The 24460-nt window shown below is 31.7% G+C and overlaps 4 protein-coding genes across 4 annotated transcripts in view; all 4 read right to left on the reverse strand.

Moving 5' to 3' along the window:
* LOC111718397 (uncharacterized) overlaps positions 1-1678 on the reverse strand; it is a gene marked incomplete in the record, with an annotated part of 3553 nt that extends 1875 nt beyond the window's left edge. Inside the window, 2 exon segments of the mRNA XM_023493975.1 lie at positions 983-1037; positions 1611-1678. Of these exon segments, the coding sequence (XP_023349743.1) occupies positions 983-1037; positions 1611-1645 (90 nt within the window).
* Positions 1679-3162: 1484 nt separating this feature from the next.
* LOC111718398 (transient receptor potential cation channel subfamily A member 1 homolog) lies at positions 3163-10808 on the reverse strand. The gene is made up of 6 exons (XM_023493976.1): positions 10632-10808; positions 9511-9595; positions 8820-8858; positions 4213-4331; positions 3521-3558; positions 3163-3354 (listed from the first exon to the last, which is right to left on the reverse strand). The coding sequence occupies exons 1-6, from the start codon at positions 10711-10713 to the stop codon at positions 3268-3270; spliced, it is 450 nt and encodes a 149-aa protein (XP_023349744.1). The 5' UTR covers positions 10714-10808; the 3' UTR covers positions 3163-3267.
* Positions 10809-13526: 2718 nt separating this feature from the next.
* LOC111718411 (26S proteasome non-ATPase regulatory subunit 10) lies at positions 13527-22835 on the reverse strand. Its single transcript, XM_023493989.1, has 13 exons — positions 22761-22835; positions 20885-20983; positions 18690-18779; positions 18013-18129; positions 17514-17637; positions 17091-17101; positions 16025-16122; positions 15806-15905; positions 15480-15544; positions 15078-15167; positions 14206-14275; positions 13795-13880; positions 13527-13582 (listed from the first exon to the last, which is right to left on the reverse strand). The coding sequence occupies exons 5-13, from the start codon at positions 17634-17636 to the stop codon at positions 13527-13529; spliced, it is 699 nt and encodes a 232-aa protein (XP_023349757.1). The 5' UTR covers position 17637; positions 18013-18129; positions 18690-18779; positions 20885-20983; positions 22761-22835.
* Positions 18009-22643, reverse strand: LOC111718412 (serine/threonine-protein phosphatase 6 regulatory ankyrin repeat subunit B-like). The gene is made up of 3 exons (XM_023493990.1): positions 22410-22643; positions 18690-18763; positions 18009-18129 (listed from the first exon to the last, which is right to left on the reverse strand). The coding sequence occupies exons 1-3, from the start codon at positions 22641-22643 to the stop codon at positions 18009-18011; spliced, it is 429 nt and encodes a 142-aa protein (XP_023349758.1).
* Positions 22836-24460: the final 1625 nt, after the last annotated feature.

Genomic DNA, 24460 nt, shown 5'->3' on the forward strand with positions numbered 1-24460 from the left:
TCTATAACTGTAGGTGGGAGTGTATAGGGAGTAGATAAATATATTTATATATATATATATAAACAGGTTGTTCCACTGAACATGGGAATTTATGGACGACCAGGTAAAAATTTTCTTTGATTTCCGAAAGTAAGAGAACGACCAGGAGTTGTTACAGTGAGGCCCAAAAAATTATGGATTTAGAAGACGACATTCAAGATGCAGTTAAAAATTGCTGTGCTTCATATTCATCAGATTTTTTAAAATTATGACTTAAATCTAAATCAACTTTCTTTTCCAAAGTTTAATGGATTTATGGAAAAGTATTTGCACGTTTTTTTGCGTGTTCCAAAAAGTGCCCTGTTGTCTGTCCAGAGCTGAAAACTTTAGAATGGTTGATATCGAGATTAATGCTTGATCCTCTCTTTTTCTTAATATTAAGCCTAACCTAATCTCGTACTTGTATCCTAAAAAGTGTATAAAATTCAACCAATCAGAGTCACGTATATGAAACCGATAAATTTGAAATTTTGCGCGCCATTTAAGATTATAATATACAGAAACGGAAGGAATTCTCTAATTTTAAAAAACCGGTTTTTGATTTTTCTCTACTATATCCTAGAAAGAACAGTTTAAGAAGAAAATCAGAAGGGTGTCCATTGGATGCTCAGATTAAGAAATCGAGATAAGGGATATCTCATTCTAAAGTTTTCAGCTCAGATCACAGAGGATTCAATATTTGGACACCCTATACTCTATATAAATATTGATTAATCTTTGAAATTCGGATTCAATGAGAAAGTTTTATGAATAGTTGAACTACTTTCGTTGTCAAGTGTAGACATTGAGATCATTCAGATCTTGCATATTCATCATTGATTCCTTGAAACTGTTAAAGATTTTACAACGAAGGCCTTAAGACTTCGTCGTTCATATACATTCAATTAAATTAGAAACGATGTTCTTTGAAATATGAAAAGAATATTTTTAATTTATTAATCACCTTTAAGTCCAAGAAAGCCTCCCATGTGAATTTACAGGTTTGTGGCAGACTTCTACTAAAATTCAGAATTTTGTTAATTTAACAATAATTAATTTTATTCAATCTTCGCTTAAATGCGTAATTTAAAGTGACCCTCCTTGCAAAATGGCAATGCCCGATTCACAACGGTACCTATGAAACATCTATCTATAACGTGAAAGATTTTTCTGTTTTTAGATTTAAAAGTGTTTCGTTCTAATAATTTTTATATGTTTTCCTGTATGTCACTTTTGAAGAAAACCACAATTGAAATCTATCATTTTTCAAATTATAATTTTTAATATCTTATTCAAAGCAATGAGGCCACATGAAATTACGCCTACAGTCCCTTTAAATAATCTAAAATGCTCTTTATCCTTTTGTGAGAAATAATGAGTTAAAGTTTTCCTATTTTAATGTTTAATAATGTTTATTTTGAAATTACAAATTTCTTAGCAAGTAAAATTCTAGTAAAATTAAATTTTTTTAGAAAATCAAATAAACAAAATTATTTACATTTGGTTCTTTCATATTTTAAGAGAATCTTGAATATTTCAATTTATGATTAGATTAAACTTTCATTTCACAAAACAATAAAAAAGTTAGAAACCTTTTAAAAAACCGAAGACAGTTAACTTTGTGCATAAAATGACACAACTCCTCAACCAATCTGTAAAAAAGAAAATATTAAAAATAAACATGTTTATCTTGTTTTGGTAATTTTGTTGACAATCAATTAACTTAATTGTGACAAAAACATGTTTTTTTTTATCAAGAATGTTTCGCTGGAACTCCGTAATAATCGTTGAAAAATAGACTGAAAACCTTTTCAAAATGAGATTTAACTTCTCTGTATAATTATGAATATACTTATTCTTTAGAAATTTTTGATTTGATTTATTGATTTATAAATAGTTAAATATCTCTACATAGCACTTTTTCAAACACTTGTAAGGCAGACAACATTATTAAAAGAAAACTAAACTTAAAAGTANAACTTTATCAGATTATGGAAAACATATATACAACTTTATCAGATTATGGAAACCATGTATACAACTTTATCAGATTATGGAAAACATATATACAACTTTATCAGATTATGGAAACCATGTATACAACTTTATCAGATTATGGAAAACATATATACAACTTTATCAGATTATGGAAACCATGTATACAACTTTATCAGATTATGGAAAACATATATACAACTTTATCAGATTATGGAAACCATGTATACAACTTTATCAGATTATGGAAAACATATATACAACTTTATCAGATTATGGAAACCATGTATACAACTTTATCAGATTATGGAAAACATATATACAACTTTATCAGATTATGGAAACCATATATACAACTTTATCAGATTATGGAAAACATATATACAACTTTATAAGATTATGGAAAACATTTCTGAGGCCATATTTATAGAGAGAAAATTAAACTTTAAGATTATTTTAGTTTCCTGAGGCCGAATTTAAAGAATTTGAGCCGTGGCTTAAATTTGAGACGCGGCTTAAATATGGTTGGTTCCGGTGAAAAATGTGTTCAATGTTTCAAGGTATTCAAGGTGCTCAATTGAAACCGGTTTTTGGCGGATTTGAGACGCGGTTCAAATTCATTAAATTCGGACTCGACAAAATTTTCAAATTTTAATTTTATTAATTTCGAAATCCATGATATTATATGGGAAAGAAGACTGAAGAGAGATCTTAAAGTTTGTTTTTGTTTGAAACTTGGGATTACAGTTCAGAGGAACACTAATATATTCATTTCTGTTTTTCCTAAAATATGTTTTGATTGAAAACAACTTTATATTTTGAAAGAAAGTAAAAAACAAACGCTTTATTAATAAACAAATATTTTTAACAACAAAATAAAGTAAATTTCACGGTAGTTTCAAATCTTACATATTATCAACCATTACTTCTTTTATTGAAGATCAAATATATTTGTACAGCTATCGTTGTGATACCTGTACTGGCAATATGATATCTGATTCTGTATTGGAAATATGATACTTGATTCTGTACTGGCAATATGATTCCTGATTCTGTACTGGCAATATGATACCTGATTCTGTACTGGCAATATGATACCTGATTCTGTACTGGCAATGTGATACCTGATTCTGTACCTGCAATACAATACCTAATTCTGTACTGGCAATATGATACCTGATTCTGTACTGGTAATATGATACCTGATTCTGTACTGGCAATATGATTCCTGATTCTGTACTGGCAATATGATACCTAATTCTGTACTGGCAATATGATACCTGATTCTGTACTGGCAATATGATCAACGTAATCGAACTCTCCCAAAAGCATGGTCAAGACCTAAATGAATCTAGTCATTCTACTTAATTTTTCATCGTTATATTATTCATTTTTAATATTATTAATTACTTATGAGCTTCCCCATTACTTTAATAATTGGGCTGGGTAAGGAATTTTAAGAAGGTATTTAGATTGTAAAAAAAGAATCTAAATTAAACACACTGACCTTTATAAAGCTGTCTCCCAAGTTACTGAAAGCAACTTCTGAAATGATAAAAAAATGCTGTAGTATAGTAGAAGAATGCAAACAGATGCAGAGTTACCCACAAAAAATGAGACAGCAAAGACGACTTGAAACTATTCGAAAATGACAATCCCAAGTTTAAATTGAGTCTTTTGTCCTTAACTTAATCTGAAAATGACTTATTTTATAATTTGGCTGGGGGGGGGGGAAACAAGTTTACAGTTGCAGAGAATCATGAATATAAGGAAACAAACAGTACAAATTCCGTACAGTCGTCTCTGAAGCAAACAGTACAAATTCCGTACAGTCGTCTCTGAAGTCTGATCCTATGTGGGTAACCCTCTAATGCCGTTAGAATTACCTGAAGGTACAGGGTGTACCAGTGAAAGCTTAATGACGACATTAAAATTGTTTTTTTATCATGATTTTCTCAGAAATAAATAATTTTTTTATATAAATACAATAAAGACGACTTTTAATTTCAATTTTAATTGAAATCAAGCTATTAACAGCATGGATACACATAAACGTGAAAACCAAAACAAGCTGTCGATTTGAAAGCTTCTCTTTAATTACTTATAATTCGAAAAAAGCAACTGTAAACAATCAAAGCTTTAAAAAATCGTCTTCATTGTATTGATATAATCGTATACAACCACAAAGGAATTATTTACCTTCAGGCAGAAGAATATGGAAACTAACTGCATATCCAAGAATTACAACAATATAAGAACAGAAAAATTCAAATATTGTTGTGAATACACGACCGGTAATAAACACGTGACTCCCAACTCTAAATAAATAAATCACTTTAAAATCTACAATTTTGGTTATTTTATCGTTTGCTGTTATCAATACAAAAATTGCGGAAAATGGAAAATAAATTTTTTTATCCTTCCAGTGCTGAAAACTTTAGAATGATGGATGTCAAGATTAATGCTTAAACTCCTGGTTTTACTAAACCCGAGATTATTTAAATAAGCATTCGATATCCAAAAAAGAAGTATTAAATTCAACCAATCGGCGTATGGTATTGGTATTAAGATGTACTCTTTAACTTTTGAAAAACCGGTTTTTTTCTGGTTTTGATTGTGTCATATCAATTGAACTAAACATCGATTAAATAAATGCAAGTTTTGGATTAATGTTTGTTAAGACTCGTTTAAATTGATGATAGTCCTAAAATGTGATAAAATATATTTTTAATAGCTGTTCATATTAGCATGATTAAATTTATATTTGCGCAAATGCTCTAAGAGCCGGCTTGTGAACAGCTGACTTTAATTCAATCGGATATTAGTTCAATCGATATAGCATTGTATCTGTAATTGTTATCAAACGTAACTTTTATACAGTAGGGATATCCAAAAAAGAGGATTAAGAATAAAATCAAAAGTGTGTACATTGGATATTCAGATTAAGCGATCAGGATTAAGGATACCTCATTCTGAAGTTTTCAGCTCTGAGCTGGGAATTTTTAAATGTGATATCCCTAATCCCGATCGGTTATCTAATCTGAGCTGAATGGCGGATATTGAGATTAATGCTTGATCGTCTCTTTTTCTTAATATCGAGACTAACCTAATCTTGTACTTGTTGTATCCTGAAGGCTGAAAAGTGTATAAAATTCAACCAATCAGAGTCGCGTATATGAAGCTGATAAATTTGAAATTTTGCGCGCCATTTAAGATTAATATGCGGAAACGGGAGGGACTCTCTCTCGTTTTAAAAACCGGTTTTTATTTTTCTCTTCTATATCCAAGAAAGAACGGTTTATGAAGAAAATCAAAAGTGTGCCCATTGGATACTCAGATTCTAAAGTTTTCAGCTCAGGAGATTGAGAAGAAGAGGAGATCAAGCCTCAAACAATTTCTTTCGTTTTCATCTCTAAAAATTGACAACTTCTGGATTTAGAAAAACTATCTCAGAAAATGTCCTTAAGAAAATGAAGCATCAACATCTGAAAAAAGGAAATGGTTGTGAATAGATTATGAAATTATTTACAAATAAATTGCGTACATTCCCGTCAAATCATCTAAAAGCAAAGAGAATAGAATATATATTAGAGTAAAATTAAGACAATCCCTCGGTATGAAATTTGTTAAATAAACTTTATAAGATGAATTAGGTGAATAAAAAACATCATTTGATTTATAGTTATAACGGAAAATCATCGTTTGTAAAGGGAAAGGCATAGAGTCTATGTAAAATGATCATTGGTCAGTTATGAAACCAGCCTATTTCATAATTTGGTTTTCTTTTAATATTAATTTTAGATTTTATTTTAAAACATTTCATTGAAGAAATTTTTTGAATTGAATATTCTGATTCCCAAATAGTTTTCCTATTTGAAAATTTGTCATTTTCACATTTTGTGAAAAAAATTTCAGAAAAATGGTACGATATTGTTCGGTAATTGGTTGTAAATCAAACAACAGTTTCAAAAACCTTACATTTCATAGGTAAGAATAAAAGCCATTATAATACATATATAGACCTCTAACTGGGACTTCAGTGGGCTAAAAAATAAACTTTATACAAACTCAGATGAATTTAAGGACGAGGAAGGAGGGGCAACTTTTTTCTTCTTTTTTCATCCATTTTTTGCACACCCTTGGCTAAAGCTCTGTGTACACGGATTCTTATCTACACGCAAATGTGTTTTTCTAATATTATTATGCTTTTTTAATCAATACAAAATTTAGATAAAAATGCCTAAAACACACTATTAACATACAGTTATACAATGAAGACGGCTTTTTATTAAAGATTTGATTGTTTACAAGGTTTTTTCGAATTACAAGTTTAGAAGTAAACAAAAAGAGGCCTTTTTTATTCGACAGCTTCTCTTTGTTTCCATGTTTATGTGTATCTATGCTGTTTAAAAGCTTAATATAATCAAACAACTGTAATATTTATAATAACATTAAATTTTTCTTAGTTGCCTTTAATTAAAAAAACGTGTCATTTACTCTGACTTACTTTGATATACTAAGGCGGGGGGGGGNAAATTTTGATAGTATGAGTGTGATAATTGCATGTTAATAGTTTATTTAAGGTTTATTACTACCCCTCTCCCTTCTTCCATTTGGATAGGGTTAATTTACTTTTTTTGTGCACTTTTTTCTTACTTCCCACAATTCACATAGGAAAAGATTTTTGTCCATGATATGTGTCATTGCATTGAAAATGTTTGTAATGCTTGGGCTCATCTAAATGAATGCTAACAACGGTAATAATATTGATTGGAAATACATTAAAGAACTTGAGAACTTACAAAGTAAAGAACAGTTACATAGTGGAAACAAGTTGACATATACAAACATATTTTTTTCAAAAATCAGATAATGAAAGTTAATTTAGCCGTGCAAGTACTTTCACAAAGAGTAGGAAGAAGTCTTAAATTTTGCAGAGAAGTTTTAAAACTTCCTCAGTTTGCCGGCTCTGAAGCAACTGAAGAGTTTTGCTACTTCATGAACAATATTTTTGACCTCCTGAACAGTAGATATCCTACTTATAACGGGTATCTGTCTCCTTTAAGTGCTCTTAATGTAGACATGTGGAGCCCTGTGGTCGAAAGAACCAAAAACTTTATTTCTGGGCTCCAAGTCCAAAGTCTTGATGGTAAAAATATAGTGAACTACAATTCCCGTAAAGCTGGGTTTCTTGGAATTATTTGTAAAATTGAAGCAGTTACAGAAATATTTAATGAAACTGTTGTAAATGGTTCCTTAACTTATTTATTAACATACAAATTATCACAAGATCACCTGGAACAATGCAAATGTATTAATTCTAGATAATTCTGAATTTGTAGCCCTCCTTCCATCTGTCCAAGATAAAATTAATAATATTTGCGATTTTTATAATTTTGATGATGTCACTGTTGATGATATAAAAAATGTAACCTTTACAGAATATAAAACAAATGTAGTCGAGTACGTATCAGGATTCGTGGTTAAACAAATATTACGAAAATAAAATCAACTAGCCTGAATCAATTACGTTAACAAAAACCAGAGATATCGGAAATGTTCTCACATATTTGTGTTAAAAATAACTGAAACTTTAGAAAAAATTATTGAAATTGAACTGAACGAAAAAAATTGGCTAAACAAAAAGTATTATGTTGACTATCTTATTTTAAAAATAATCACCAATTATGTTAGTGTCCATGGAAATTGCTTTAAGACAATGGACAATCATGCATATGAACTCACGAAGCAGGTGATATCCTGTTATACATGTATTCGTATGAAACATCATGCAAAATTACAAAATGAAAAAAAAAAATACGTTCAAAGCTGTCGAAACTTATTTTACAAAATAACCAGTAATGTTTTCTGTAAAATAAAATGTTAAATTAAAAGTAATAAAGTTTTGTTTTCTACTTGTTTTTTAATTTGCAATTATTCTACATTACCGGGTTACCCGCAAAAGGATGATACTTTAATGAAGACCTGAAACTCTTTCAGCATAACATTTGCAAAAATTTTGATAATCTGATTTAGGCCTAAATATGTTACCTGCTATAATGATTCATTCAGTGATTTGTAATAACGAGCATACGGAGATTAATGTAAAGAGAAAGACTAAACTAATTCTGTACTGTCAGTTGTCTCTAAAATTTCTTCCAAACTCTACAGTTAAACAGTGTCGGCAGTGTTTTTTTTCATAAATGGTCCTTCACATTTTAGGGAGCACCAGAATCTTGTGAATTAAATAGTCGTTGATCTTTACGGGTACACAAGGTATAACAGTTTGTTTAACTGTGTTTAGACTCAAGCTACAAGTTTAACTAACCCATCAAACATGAAACAGATTTAAATTTCGACCTTCTCTTCCAGAGTTTTATGGGTCCAACTGTATAAAATGAATTTAAAATATTAAGTTTATGACCATCCTCAATTTTGGTGTAAAAATAGTTGGATCATATTTTGATATCTTGAATATTTCTAAAATACTGGGTTTCTCTCTTTGATTACCTGAAGGCTACAATTATAGGAATATTTTTTTAATGAAAAAAAAATATTAGATTAATTTCTATCGACGTGTGCATGACAGGCTATCAGAGAAATAATTTAGAGAAAATCAAATAATTTTCAAGAAAACTTTTCTATAAAATGATGTTCCAGGTTATATAACACAAATATGTGAAGTACACCTGCAGTATGGAAACAGTACAACAAAATAGCCGTTTTACACTTTTTTCGAGTAAATTCCACTCTAATGTATATTCTATTCTCTTTTTCTAAAAATGAATAAGTTACAAGAAACTAACCTGGGAATCCGTGACATATTCATCATAAACTGATAAGCACTGTAGAAATGTACAAAATTAAAAACACTAAAAAATATTAAAAAGCACTTTGAAAATACCAAAAATTAAGAGGGCTGTAGAAATTAGCAAAATTAAGAATACCACTGTCAAATTAAAAAACACGGTTAAATTTTTCAAAATTAAAAAAAACAATTTAAAAATCAAATGTTTTAAAACCTATTTGTGTAACTAAAAGAATTGCACTGTAAAAATCAACAAAACTAAAACCCTGTAAAAATTAACAACTTAAAAAGAGTACACCACAATAACACATTAATCTACTTAAAAAGGGACTAATAGTTTTGTGTACTTTACCGCTTAACGTTTACCGTTTACCGCTTTTAGGCTCTAGCTGCGTATATGGTGGTATGGTATAGGTACATTGGTCGGCGTTTATATCAATATAAGGAAGACAAATTTTCTATTTCAGTTTTTATTTCTTGCTAGCTTTTTTCAAATTACAAGTTTACAAGTAAACAAAGAGAAGCTGTTAATTGACAGCTTTATTGGGTTTCCATGTTTATGTGTATCCATGCTGTTTGGAAGCTTAGTAGAAACAAAAAGTTTAAATCGAAAGTCGTCTTCATTGTATTGATATATACGACGATGACTGAAATGCAAATTATTATTTCTTAATGTTTATATTTTGTGCCTGATGAGTATAAGAACACTGGAAACTTCTTTAGAAGATGTAAAAATAGTAACGAATCCTAGAACTGGTATGATCAGTTCTTTTACTGAAAAAAAATAATTAAAGAAACTGAGTTTTCGCCACAAACTCAAGTTTTTAATCCCTATATCTTTGCAAACTGATATTTAATATTTCAAACTTATGGTAATGTGATGTAACAGACTTCATAGTTTGAAATATCCTAGGTCTAGGACATCAGGTTGCAAAGATATAGGGATTAAATAATTTGAGTTTGTGGCAAAAACTCATATTTTTTCATGAATAAAAGACAAAAAAATTCAATTAAGAATGTTATAAAAAATATATTAACTTTCATAAACCTAGGATTACCTTAATTAATTATGTTTAGAAGATCATCAAAAGGTTTATTTAATTAAAAAATTCTAACTTCCAAGGAAAAGTTAAATAAGGAAAAAATTTTAAAAAAAATTTCTGGAATGAATCCCACAGATTTGATTAGTTTTTGTCTGCAACTTTAGCTGGATAAAATGTTTAGATAAAATCTAATTTAATTTTTACAAAACATATCAAAATATCAAATGCCTTATTATGGAGTAAAACGCAGTACGTTTCAATTAGGTCTACAAGCTAGAAATGTAAACAAATCAGAGAATAATCATAACAACGGATCATCTCAAAACCGGTTAAATGTCAACAAAGAGAAAACAAAGAGGAGACGATAAGAGACAAGGGAAGAGAAGAAAAGAGATAAGAGAACAGAAGAGTAGAGAAGAGAAGAAAAGAAAATATAAGACAAAACAGAAGAAAAAAAGAAGAAAGGAGAAGAAAAGAAGAAAAGAATAAAGAAGAGAAGAGAAAGAAGAAAAAAGATTGCGTGAAAGAGAGAGCTTGCATTTTACAGACGTTTTATCATAGAAATATGTTTAAGAATACCTTTAACTTTAAAATTAACTTTATCGTAAAATTGTGATATTTTTGAAAAAAATACTTGTCCTAACTGTTTAGCGTACACTTAAAGATCATTTAAAGATTTTTGATCATTTGGCATTTGATATTTTGGCTAAAAAATATCGAGTATCAAAGAAATTCCACGTTATTATAATGACCACTGTATATTTTACCTAGAGCAAACCTGTCCATAACCTCAGCGATATTCTTGTAGGAATATCTACTCTTAGAGCCTCTAAATAGAAATTCTACCATGAACTAAAAATTTTCAGCTAGAATTGACTTAATCTAATAAAAGCTAAAAGCAAAAATTGTACAGAGCTTGAATCCAAAAGCTAGTACAAAAAAGATCGATTAAAACCCAAATAAGGAATCTTAATAAACATAAAAACATAAAAATTTAATTAGGGATGTTAACGTTTTCATTTTTTTAAAAACGATTGTTTTCTAAAACGATCGTTATTCGTTTTCTAAAAGTTCAAAACGATTGAAAAACGAAACAAAAAACGATTGTTTAACAATCGTTTTCAAAACGATAAACAACCCTACATGTATAATGGAATTTTAATTCAACCATGAAAGTTTTTGATTAATTATTGAGTTTACATAATTACTCCAAATTTTGATTTTGATATTACTCTATGAACAATTCTAAATCTATGAAGACATATATTGTACTTCATTAATATATTATATTTCAAGCATGGGATATTAGAAAGAAGGGGGAGGGGGGTTGAAATTAATTTGTATATGTTTGTTTGTCTGTTTGTTTGTTTGTTTACACGTGAAAACGGCTGGCTCGACCAGAAAGAGAAACAACATTACAGGTTCACTCCTGTATGCCGAGTCCACTAGCGCCTGATCCAATCAGAGTTCAGTCATGTGTTCGTTGTCTATTCTGAACCAATAGAAATAGTATGGCGGTAACATCTATCTTTCTACTATCTCATTATCCAATTAGAGATANTGCAAATCAGGGATTGCCATCTTTACACGGAGGGTCACTTGAAATTACGCTTACAGCCCCTTTAAGTACTTTTATTATTGTATCTCAAGAGATTGGACATTTTTTTCGTTAGAATAAATTTTTAAAACATGATACAGAATATTTTTTTTTTTCCTACGAGAACCAAGCCAAAAAGGGTGGCCATATGAAAGCTGAAGATCATCATGAAAAATAAAAATATTTTCCAGGCCTGAATTTGGAAAAAATACTTTACTCCAAAAAAGTTTTTTTTCTGAAATAATGCTCAAATCTTTAAGATATATTTTTTCTAAATTTTGAAACAAAAACTCTTTTTCTTAACAATTCTTTTGAAAGCTTTTTTTGTATTTTTTCCCTTAATCCACTTGAGCTCAATGTAAGTCTCCAGCAAGGGGTGTTCAAAAAGTGATACTTGACCAGTCTCTAATAACAGTTCTAAAATAAAAAATATCATCTTATATTTAAAAAAAATCAATAAGTCTTTTAGAAATGTTTAATAGTTCAAAGAATCATGAAGATCGTGATGTGACGTGAAACATTATGTTTAGTATAATTCTTTTCGAATAAAATGTAAATAATTTGAATAATAATTTTAAGAACTGAAATATATGTATTGAAGATTGGATAAAAGATCGATTGAAGGATCGAAATATTGATCTGTGAAAGTGTAGATATAAAATGGATAGGTATAAAAAATGAAAGAACAGGTTTATTAGTGTATGGATAAATGATATATTGGATATATAAACAATTCTAGCTAGATATATACATTACAATATACATAAGTAAATGCAAGGAGAATTGAATAGAAGGAGGGGGCGATAGGGTTTCCGCACACTTTGCTGTGACGTTTTTGAACTGCTGAAGAACTAGTTTTTGCGTAACAATAATAATAAAGATTGTAACAATAACACAAATGATAAATAGACATCTGGCGCATCTTTGGCCTAAGATGAAGATTCACCTTATACTAATTCATGTTTGTTTACATTAGATCGGCTGCCTTTGTTATTGTTGTTACGCAAAAACTAGTTCTTCAGCAGTCCAAAAACGTCACAGCAAAGTGTACGGAAACCCTATCGCCCCCTACTTCTATTCAATTCTCCTTGGGTAAATGGATATTTAGATTTGAGGTTATGGAAAGATAGATATATAGAAATATGAATACTAGGATTCAAGATAGATATATAGAAATATGAATACTAGGATTCAAGACAGATATATAGAAATATGAATACTAGGATTCAAGATAGATATATAGAAATATGAATACTAGGATTCAAGACAGATATATAGAAATATGAATACTAGGATTCAAGACAGATATATAGAAATATGAATACTAGGATTCAAGACAGATATATAGAAATATGAATACTAGGATTCAAGACAGATATATAGAAATATGAATACTAGGATTCAAGACAGATATATAGAAATATGAATACTAGGATTCAAGACAGATATATAGAAATATGAATACTAGGATTCAAGACAGATATATAGAAATATGAATACTAGGATTCAAGACAGATATATAGAAATATGAATACTAGGATTCAAGACAGATATATAGAAATATGAATACTAGGATTCAAGACAGATATATAGAAATATGAATACTAGGATTCAAGACAGATATATAGAAATATGAATACTAGGATTCAAGACAGATATATAGAAATATGAATACTAGGATTCAAGACAGATATATAGAAATATGAATACTAGGATTCAAGACAGATATATAGAAATATNGTGGAATGTGTGAAATTCTAGATAAAATAAGACAACAAAGAATTTTTTAAAATCTAAAACCATGGCATTTTCATCATTACAGTGGTATATATTTACTTAAATAAATATTCCCCCCCCCGTTTAGAAAAATATTTTTCCCCATACGTTAAATATGTCTTAAAGGAAGAAAGATGAGTTTTTGGGTAAAAAGTATCAAGCAGGAATGTTGATGTCCACCCCCCCTCCTCTTCACTGTTTTAGTTTTTTACTTTGTATTTTCTTTTGCAATATGTTGGGAGGGCGCCCCCCCCCTTCATTGAAGGAGCTAATGGATGGTGACCGCCCCCTAAGTTATGATATACCTATTTTGGTCGCAAACCAAGCAACTGTCCAACAAACTCTCTGAATTAAGGTGAATCATTATTTTAATAGTTATGTTTAGAAATAACAACCAATTATATCTAGCAGACCAGTAAACTCTCTGAATTAAGCTGAATCATTATTTTAATAATTATGTTTAGAAATAACAACCAATTATATCTAGCAGACCAGTAAACTTTCTGAATTAAGGTGAATCATTATAACAACCAATTATATTTGATATTAATAAATACCTAGAATAGATGAATTAGCTTGAATGAGATTTCTGAAAATGGAATCAGGGTCTTCTATATCGTCGGTGATCTCTGTGCACATAGAGCTAAATCATAAAAGTTATAAAAAAAACTTCTTCAGCATTTTCTATATTTTTATGTTTCATAGTTTCATAATTTTTTTAATTTTTAACTGTTGCAATAATTATTTAAAGTATTTTTGACGAATATTTAAACTTTCTAAAATTAATAAGAGAATTATTTACAAAAACTTGAAATAAAAATATATATATCTATTTTATTTATATAACAGTTTATTTTCTTTGGTCATAGACGTAGGAGGTTCAGTGGCTCATTCAGACCCCAGTGGAGAATAAAAATATATAAAACATTTTTGTCGAGATTTTAGAATTTTTAAAACTTATGAATAACCTTAGAGCCATTTCTTGAGTTGTTACATTTCTCTTTGTGAGGCAGGCTTTCCTTCCGCGGCATAGATCATCTGAATTAGTTTTTTATTTTTATTTTTTGCCTTTTTCTTGAAAATTAAGGAATTCATTGTTCAACACTTGCCTCAAACTCTGCCCCCCCTGCAATTACGTTTCACTCGGTCTATAAAACAACACCTCTCTATACACCCCTTTTAAGAAAATCCTGGCTACGGGCCTGGTTCTGTTAAATCCAACAGTCTAATTATCTCAGAGATTTACATCAGATTGACAGATTTAGAGATTATAGCAAAATCAACCCAAATCAAACCAAAATCAACCAAAATCAACCAAAATTAACCAAAATCAACCAAAATTGACCAAAATCAATCCAAATCAACGCAAGTTAACCAAAACTGACCCCAAATCAACCCAAATCAAACCAAATCAAATCAAATAAAATCAAACCAAACCAAACCTAATCAAATCAAATCAAATCAAATCAAATCAAATCAAGCCAAACCTAATCAAATCAAATCAAATCAAACCAAACCAAACAAAATCAAATCAAATCAAATCAAATCAAATAAAACCAAATAAAATAAAATCTAATCAAATCAAATCATGTCAAACCAAACCAAATCAAATCAAATCAAATCAAATCAAACCAAACCAAATAAAATAAAATAAAATAAAATAAAAAGAAATAAAATCAAATCAAATTCGTTTATAGAGAAACAACAATAAAAAACGATAAATTTTTGAAAAAGAATTTGATAGATAAAACATGAACTCTTGATCAAATAAAGCTATGACAGTTGTGCAGCGGCAGTTTATGGAGAGAAATGACATACAACCTTCCCCTAATTTACTAACCTGGGTTCAGAGCTTCGTTGCATTTAATCCTGGCTTTCATAATCCGCTCAATCAATAGTTTTCCCTTCTCTTTACATCCAGATTTAAGAACTTAAACACGAGGGATTAAGATTAATCTTGAGGTTAGAACTATTATGTAAAAAGGTGCTTATTTACTGCACCTGAACTTGATGACATGATTTTAGAAAGTTAAATGTTATGTGCTCAAATATGCTTGCAGAAAATTGAAATTTTGTTTTTAATTTTACTAAAGAAAATGGTACAAGATAAATTTGAGCATTTGTAATAAATAAGTGCCCCAATCGGGAAATCTAGGGCAGCAATTTAAAAATTGTCAAAAGAGTAAAAATAGTTTTTTTTCGTAAAATTGTTTTCAAAAATATTTTTTGTTTTTGTTTTTACCTTTCCGTAACAAAGTTTCTCCCTTAGTTTCCTCCTCGTAAAGATCGCCTTGTTTCGTCACTTTTCTGCACCATTGACAAAAATATGTTAAAAAAGAAAAAGAAAAAATTAAAAAGGTTTGGACGAAAACAGAAAAAAATGAAAAAAGTCTGAAATGGTCAATTTTTATCCATAGTTTTAAATATTTGATACAGGCATCAGATAAATATGTGGAACAGAAATATCTCCCCCCTAAATTTAATAAATAAAATAAATAAAACGTTTGATAAAACATAAGGTTTCAGAGATATCCTGGCCTGGCCCTTCATAGGTCGTAACATACCCACCTTACTGGTGAGCCGAGATCTAAGAGAAGTTTAAACGAATCCGGAGTTCCGGTTTCAGCTGCGTAAAAGAGGGCGGGAGAACCATTTCCGGTTCGACAATCTGAAATATTAAAGTTCTAAAAGTTTTTCAAAATTATATTTTTTTATTTTTGCTTCTCTTTCAGCTATTTCAATATGAATTATAACTGTTATTATTATTATTTCATTTCATCGTTATACCTATATATGCTCCTGCATCAAGAAGTATCTGAATATGACTTGTGTCTTCAGCTTTACTCCCTGCAGCCAGATGTAGAGGTGTCTCGCCAGAATTATTTCTTCACGATTCACATCAATGTCTTTATTTAAAAAAACAACGACGACCATCAGAAAAATTATAGTGTTACGCTTTAAAGGGACTGTAACGTCATTTCATGACCCCCCCCCCATTTTTAGATTGGCATGTCTGATTCACCAAACGGTACCTTGGAAATGTTGTATAATAAAAATGAATGAGTTATTGATGATTTCTCTTTGACAATCTGGTTATTTTCGGTTGTGACTTGGAATTTTAAACATATTTTAGCTAAAGGTAAACTACGATATCTACCATATCCTTAATCAGATCAAGGTTTAAAGGTTATCATTTACAACATGGATCCCTTTAAAATACAAGGACAGTCCCATTAATTTGTGAAAAAAGATTAGTAAAACAAACAATAAGAAGTATGATGCAGTGTGACCACGGCATGTTCTAGCTAGTTTAGAACCATAGAAGAATTGTAAGATCTAAAAGAGATGAGCGAGAAAAACCTAGATATATGTTTTGTATTTNAAAGCTAATGTTTACTTTATTGTGACATTTCAAAACACATGGTTAAAGATATACAAGGTCTGTTTAAGTAAACATGATCGAGGGACGACTTGTTGATTTCTGATCACCATCGATCAATGATATTAAAATGTGAATAATGTTGTTAAGGATGAGGATGAGACTTAAAAGACTGTAAATAGGATTAATTCTTTGCCTAATCATTATATAAGCCCTAAAAAGATTTAATTTAACCTAGAAATCGTCATTTTCTATAGTTCCAGGTCGTCTTTACAGTCTCATCCTTATAGTGGATAATCCTGAAACCCAATTCTATGATATAAAGAGCGGATGGTTTACAAAGTACTTTAAACTTTGAGAATTAACCAGAATATTAACAATCAAATTCTTTTCTTTGTCGCAAATATTCAAAAGAATTATATATTCAAAAGAATTATATATATATTCAAAAGAATTAAAGAATTGAAGTGTTCCCTGTCTGCAACCTGAAAAAAAAATATGAAAAGAAATATTTCGCTTTTAAGAAAAATTATTTCTCAAATATATTTTTATTTAAAGTTAAGTGACTGCGGCCAATTTAATTTCAGGTCCTTTTCTTCTTCATGTTCAACAATAAAGTTTCACCGAGGGGGGGAAGGCAAGCCGCACCCGTATAGATTTCATCCCGCAATTTACTCACAAACATAGACTTGCAGCCATGCGCTCACACGTAGTGCTTCCTTAGCCGCACTCCAATCCTAGGTTTCACATGCCGATACCATGTCTTTAGTTACGGGCTTAGGTTACTGATATAAACCCCAGTTTCGAGATTAAGAATAAGAGTGGATCAAGCATTAATCCCGATATCCATCATTCAAAAGTTCCCAGCTCTGGTTTAATAAGAGCTACTCGGTATACCTGAACCCCCTGGTTTAGAAGGAACTGAATAACATGAGTTTGTGCAAACTGTGCTGCTGCATGTAAAGGGGTTTCACCAAGCCAAGAGGGGGTACTGCAACATACACCATAATCTGCCAACATCCTAGAAAACACAACATATGCAAATTTTGATTTATAAAGAAAATATTTATTAATGATTGATCCGAGGTTGAACTTTGAGTTTGTTTTAAACAAACTTTTTAAGAGGTGCTCCATGAGTCCACATTTCACATTTTTTAAAGGGGCTGTAAGCGTCATTTCAAGTGACCCTCCGCCTCCATGCAAAAATGAGAATGTCCGAGTATAACGGTACCCTTAAAAGCTTTGTCTGATCAAGCTAGAATTAGATCTCCATGTTTATAATTTTGAAATCTGATTATTTTAAATGTAGTTTCTCTACAAAAGTAAATTGCGTATTTCAACTGCAATAAACCATATGAATGTGTTGTGTACTGTACAAGCTAGTGTACATATCTACCTGACTGCTGTTATATTTCCTGCTGCAGCTGCTATATGGATAGGTAGATACCCATCTAGGTTGTGTACTGCACAAGCTGATTTATCCAGAAGTAAAGAAATAGTTGCTTCATCTCCACTAAACAATTTTAACATTAAAGGACTGTAAGTTTAATTATTAAACCCAGCTTGTATTCAGCTGCAAATTCCAGTTTGAGGAGGTAAAATTTATGAAATATTACTTGTGCGAATTTGTGACTTCGTATCTCTTACAGTTTTAATTTTAAGTATGAGAAAACCCCATTTTTTTCGGAAACATGTTTGAAGTTGAAAACATTTTTTTCTTGTAAATAGCCCTTTAATTAAAGGAGAGAATATTAAAACATAAAAATTTAAATTTACTTCAATATGACGTGATACAGGGTGTCCCACGAAACATGACAGTTGGTAAATAGTTTTAATTGCCTTCTTCTATATGCTATAATAGCTATTAAACAATTTTTGCAGTTTATTTTCGATAATAAATTCTTTTTACGCAAATATATTTTACTTTGAAATAAATTTTACTATAATATGACTAACATATATTTTTTTTATCATTCTCTTTGGTATCAAACAACTAAACAATTTATGAAAGAAGACATTTAAAACTATTTACCAACTTTCATGTTTCGTGAGACACCCTGTAGATTACTGAACCTGATACAAGCAATGTGTAGAGGTGTATTCCCGTTTGCATCTTTACACTGAACTGCTCCTTTAGACAGAAGGAACTGTACAATCGAGGACCTAGATATGGAAAAAATAGAGTACAGGAGTACAGGAGTACAGGAGTAGAGGAGTGCAGGCGTACAGGAGTACAGGGAGGGAACAAAGTTAAAGAGACTATTCACGAAATTTTGAAGTAACCTCTATTTACAGAGTGGTATGTCCGATTCGCAATGCGGTACCCTTTAAACCTTTAGAACTTAGATAGAGGTCTAAAGGGTATCATTGTGAATTGGACATGCCACGTTTTTTTAAAGGGGCGGTCAGTTTGGGACGGTTAGTTTAAAGGGACAGTCAGTTTAAAGGGACGGTAAGTGTAAGGGGACGGCCAGCTTAAAGGGACAGTAAGTTTAAAGGGATGGTCAGTTTAATGGCACGTCAGTGTAGAGGGACGATTAGGTTAAAGGGACCGTTAGTTTAAAGGGATGTCAGTTTAAAGGGATGGTCAGTTTAAAGGCACGCCAGTTTAGAGGGACGGTTAGTTTAAAGGGACGGTTAGTTTAAAGGGACGGTCAGTTTAAAGGGATGGTCAGTTTAAAGGGACGTCAGTTTAGAGGGACGATTAGTTTAAAGGGACGGTTAGTTTAAAGGGACGGTCAGTTTAAAGGGATGGTCAGTTTAAAGGGACGTCAGTTTAGAGGGACAGTTAGTTTAAAGGGATGGTTAGTTTAAAGGGACGTCAGTGTAGAGGGACGATTAGTTTAAAGGGACGGTTAGTTTAAAGGGACGGTCAGTTTAAAGGGATGGTCAGTTTAAAGGGACGTCAGTTTAGAGGGACAGTTAGTTTAAAGGGATGGTTAGTTTAAAGGGACGTCAGTTTAGAGGGACGATTAGTTTAAAGGGACGGTTAGTTTAAAGGGACGGTCAGTTTAAAGGGATGGTCAGTTTAAAGGGACGTCAGTTTAGAGGGACAGTTAGTTTAAAGGGATGGTTAGTTTAAAGGGACGTCAGTTTAAAGGGATGGTCAGTTTAAAGGAACGCCAGTTTAGAGGGACGGTTAGTTTAGAGGGACGGTCAGTTTAAAGGGATGGTCAGTTTAAAGGGACGTCAGTTTAGAGGGACGGTTAGTTCAAAGGGAAGGTTAGTTTAAAGCGACGTCAGTTTAAAGGCACGCCAGTTTAGAGGGACGGTTAGTTTAAAGGGACGGTTAGTTTAAAGGGACGGTTAGTTTAAAGGGAAGGTTAGTTTAAAGAGACGTCAGTTTAAAGGGATGGTCAGTTTAAAGGCACGCCAGTTTAGAGGGACGGTTAGTTTAAAGGGACGGTTAGTTTAAAGGGAAGGTTAGTTTGAAGGGACGTCAGTTTAAAGGGATGGTCAGTTTAAAGGCACGCCAGTTTAGAGGGACGCTTAGTTTAAAGGGATGGTCAGTTTAAAGGGACGTCAGTCTTTTAGGGATGGTCAGTTTGAAGGGACGTCAGTTTAAAGGGATGGTCAGTTTAAAGGAACGGTAAGTTTAAAGGGACGTTAAGTTTAAAGGGATGGTCAGTTTAAAGGGATGGTCAGTTTAAAGGGACGGTAAGTTTAAAGGGACGGTAAGTTTAAAGTGCCGGTTAGTTTAAAGGGACGGTCAGTTTAAAGGGACGGTCAATTTGAATTACATTTTACGCCTACAACTGTTACGCAAAAAATTGAGTTTTTGCAACAAACTCTGATTTTCTAATTCCTATATCTTTGCAACCCAATGTCGTAGACCTTAGAAATTTTAAACTATGCATTCTGGTAGAACAAATAATCGATCCAAGTTCGAAAGATCAAAGGTGTACACCATCAGGTTGCAGAGGTATGGGAATTAGAAAATATATGGCATGAATTCAGTTCCTTTATAGCCTGTTAAAAATGTATTTGACAAATACTCTTTGCAGAAAAATCGGATAGAATAAATATAGGTATTAGAACCATTGGCATTTCTGAAACCCCTTTAATTTTCGTAAAAACCCCCTTTCAGGGTTCCTATTTATTATTCAAAGATAAACCTATTTAGTAAAAGTTTGAATGGTTAATTTTGATAAATAAAAACATATACCCGCCCCCCCCATCCCCTAATCTTTACATAAAATCTTATGGATAGTAATTAAGTTAATGAAAAAATAAAAAATTGTAAATTTACAATTGTACTTTTATCCCACCTGTTATAACTAGCTGCTATATGGAGAAAAGTATCTTTTTTTAATCCATATTTTTTCTCAATAATTCCAGAATCGCTCTCATACAGTTGCACAGCATTCCTACAGGTTACATACATTGTTTTTTTGCCATGTCATTCTTTTTTAGAAAATCGTTAGACAGAAATTGAGATGAAATTCTTTTAATCTTATGTTTAACGAAATAACCAACCAGAAATGTTCAATTTTTTTGCATATACAGAGAAACACTCTGTAATCAAATTCCTCGTAAGGAGATGTTGACGTAGGTACATTCAATATTGGATAATGGAGAAGTACAGGGTTACCCACAAAGGATGAGACTGTAAAGACGACCCAAAACTCTATAAATATGACAATTTAAGCTTGATTTTTGATTTCTATAATTAATGAAGTATTTTAAATTTTGATGGCTTACTAAATGATTAAGCACAAAAATAAGCCAGTTTTGGCCTATATAATAAGGAACCCTGAATACAAGGAACAGGTTAGACAAATTCCGTACAATCGTCTCTGAAGTCTCATCCTTTGTGGTAACCCTGTAAGTTGATTCGACAAAATGAGCCAAATGTTCAATTCCTATTGATATGACACCTGCAATGGTATGATGTCAGGTCCTCCTTAAACTGGAGGCAATTAAAATGATTTAATTTTTCATCATTTTATAAGAAATACAATATTTATCATTTCTCTCTTACTTCCTAATTGTCCTGTGCTCCCTAGTTGCTCTGTGCTCCTTAATTGCTCTGTGCTCCCTAATTTCTGTTATGATTTCTATTTTTTCCTTTGCTCCTTAAATTATCCAGTGCTTCCTAACTTGTCCTGTCTTCCTCTCTAAGCTGTCCTCTCACTAAGCTGTCCTCTCACTGAGCTGTCCTGTGCTTACTAAGTTGTCCTGTGCTATCTAAGTTGTCCTGTGATATCTAAGTTGTCCTGTGCTCTCTAAGTTATCCTGTGCTCTCTAAGTTATCCTGTGCTCTCTAAGTTATCATGTGCTCTCTAAGTTGTCATGTGATATCTAAGTTGCCCTGTGCTTACTAAGTTGTCCTGTGCTCTCTAAGTTATCCTGTGCTCTCTAAGTTGTCATGTGATATCTAAGTTGCCCTGTGCTTACTAAGTTGTCCTGTGATCTCTAAGCTGTCCTGTGCTCTCTAAGTTGTCCTGTGCTCTCTAAGTTGTCCTGTGCTCACTAAGTTGTCCTGTGATCTCTAAACTGTCCTGTGATCTCTAAGTTGTCCTGTGCTCTCTAAGTTGTCCTGTGCTCACTAAGTTGTCCTGTGCCATCCTGTGCTATCTAAGTTGTCCTGTGCTCTCTAATGTGTCTTGTGCTCTCAAGCATTTCTCATACTTTATTGTCCATAATTATTCCTGTGCATCCTTTATTTGTCATATGCTCCCTTATTTGCTCTGTGCATCCTTTTTTTGTCCCGTGCTCCCTATTTTGTTCTGTGCATCCTTAAGTTTTTCTTGTGCTCTCTCTTGTGTCTTGTACTCCCAAATTTGTTCATACTTTATAGTCCCTAATTTGTCCTGTGCTCCCTAATTTGTTCTGTGCATCCTTAGTTTGTCCTGTGTTCCCTATTTTGTTCTGTGCATCCTTAATTTGTTCTGTGTTCCCTATTTTGTTCTGTGCATCCTTAATTTGTCCTGTGTTCCCTATTTTGTTCTGTGCATCCTTAATTTGTCCTGTGTTCCCTATTTTGTTCTGTGCATCCTTAATTTGTCCTGTGTTCCCTATGTGCATCCTTAATTTGTCCTGTGTTCCCTATTTTGTTCTGTGCATCCTTAATTTGTCCTGTGCCCCCAATTTAGTCTTCCTAATGCTTCCTAACCCCTTAAAAGTAAGTTTTAAATTCCATACCTCACTAGAAACTAATGTTGGTAAAAGTTCATGTCCGTTGTTCATTATAAAAATATTGTGAAATTCTGAAAAACTACATTTTTAATATTTCCCCCTGCTGACAACTGAAAAAAAATCGGTAGCTTAGTAAAAAGAAAAGCTTTTTTTAAATCTTTTGGAAAACGGGTTCGAGTGAAGGATTCAGAAATCGTTCATAAACGATCAAAATTGTTTGAAGGATTTTATACTGTTCTTTTTTATATGATAGTTTTTTCATTACCCTAAATTCAATCCAAGTTGATCATTTTTTTCATGAACGACACCATCATTCATGAAAAATTTCGTTCATTTACAAAAACTATGCGTATTTCTACTCTGGGTTTAAGATATTATATGATACACTCAACTTATGAAAGGGACTGTAAAGGAAAAATTCAAGGGGGTATAGGCTGAAACCTGAGAATCTCAGGAGTTGAACGATACCTATAAGACATTTATCTGATGTTTCTGTCTCGGAAAATTGACATAAAACTGTGTCAAAATTATACCAAAACGTAAATATGTAAGATATAGTTCCGTTTCACGTGACCAGAACTCCCTCCAATGGCAGTGCAGTATACGGTCACATGATACAGACGAAGACACGTGACAATAATACTGCACTGTCATTGGTTGGAGTTCTGGTGACATGTTCCGGGCGCTTAATATTATTAATTATATCTACTTAAAATGAAAAATTAATAAATTCAAATAATAATAGGAACAAACTTGAGTTTCTCAGGCTCCTCTGGGATAGCCTTGTTTTCAGATTGATTGCGAATCTTATACAAAATCTTACATTTATACGTTTTGGTATAAATTGGTATAAATCTATTATCGAGACAGGAACATCAGATAGAACTCTATGCCTCGATCAGCGCCTGAAATTCTCAGGTTCCAGCCTATACCCCCTTTCATTTTTCCTTTCAGTCCCTTACAGTCCCTTACAGTCCATTACAGTCCCTTACAGTCCTTTAAAGGACTGGAAATGTTTCGTATTCTGCAGAACTATCGTAGCAAAGGAAATAACCAAAAGAATATTCTTTTTTTTTTTAAATCGGTGATGGTGATGGACCAAACCTCTGTAGAGTAAAAAAAAGTAGATGTTAGTTCCACATTTATTGAAAATATATTTCGGTCTGGGTTGACCCTCGTCAGTTCTTGAGATTGTTTCTGTCACAAATATTAAAAACATTGTTCTGAGACTCATTGTACTGTTCAGGAGAACTTAAAGAGACCGAGCATGCAAAGATGCCAAATAGATTCTAGTACAATAGATGGCAACGTTACACTCTCAGTACAGCTGTTCTCTGACGTCACAAGTGTCAATTCAGTTTTGGCGTCCGACAAAGTTATTAATAATAGTGATAGTTTTATAATAAAGGGCTTATCTTACAGTGAAATAAGTGCAATTAAATGTATTCTTTATTTTCTGTTTTTAAACTTTTTTATTTAATCTTGAAAAACATGTCAACTAATGTAAGAAAATTTTGTTTTTCTTGTTATATTTGACACTTGTGACGTCGTGTAAAATTGGTCCATTTCTCTGTTGCCACCTATTGTACTTGATAATCTATTTGGCAATGCCCGTTTCAGAGCATTGCCCTTGATTATTTTTCCTCATCAATTGTATGAATTAGATATCAATGTTCATAACTCTGAAAACGGATCTATTTCAATTG

The sequence above is a fragment of the Eurytemora carolleeae genome, unplaced genomic scaffold (assembly GCF_000591075.1).
Source record: "Eurytemora carolleeae unplaced genomic scaffold, Eaff_2.0 scaffold74, whole genome shotgun sequence".
In the NCBI taxonomy this organism is placed as follows: domain Eukaryota; kingdom Metazoa; phylum Arthropoda; class Copepoda; order Calanoida; family Temoridae; genus Eurytemora; species Eurytemora carolleeae.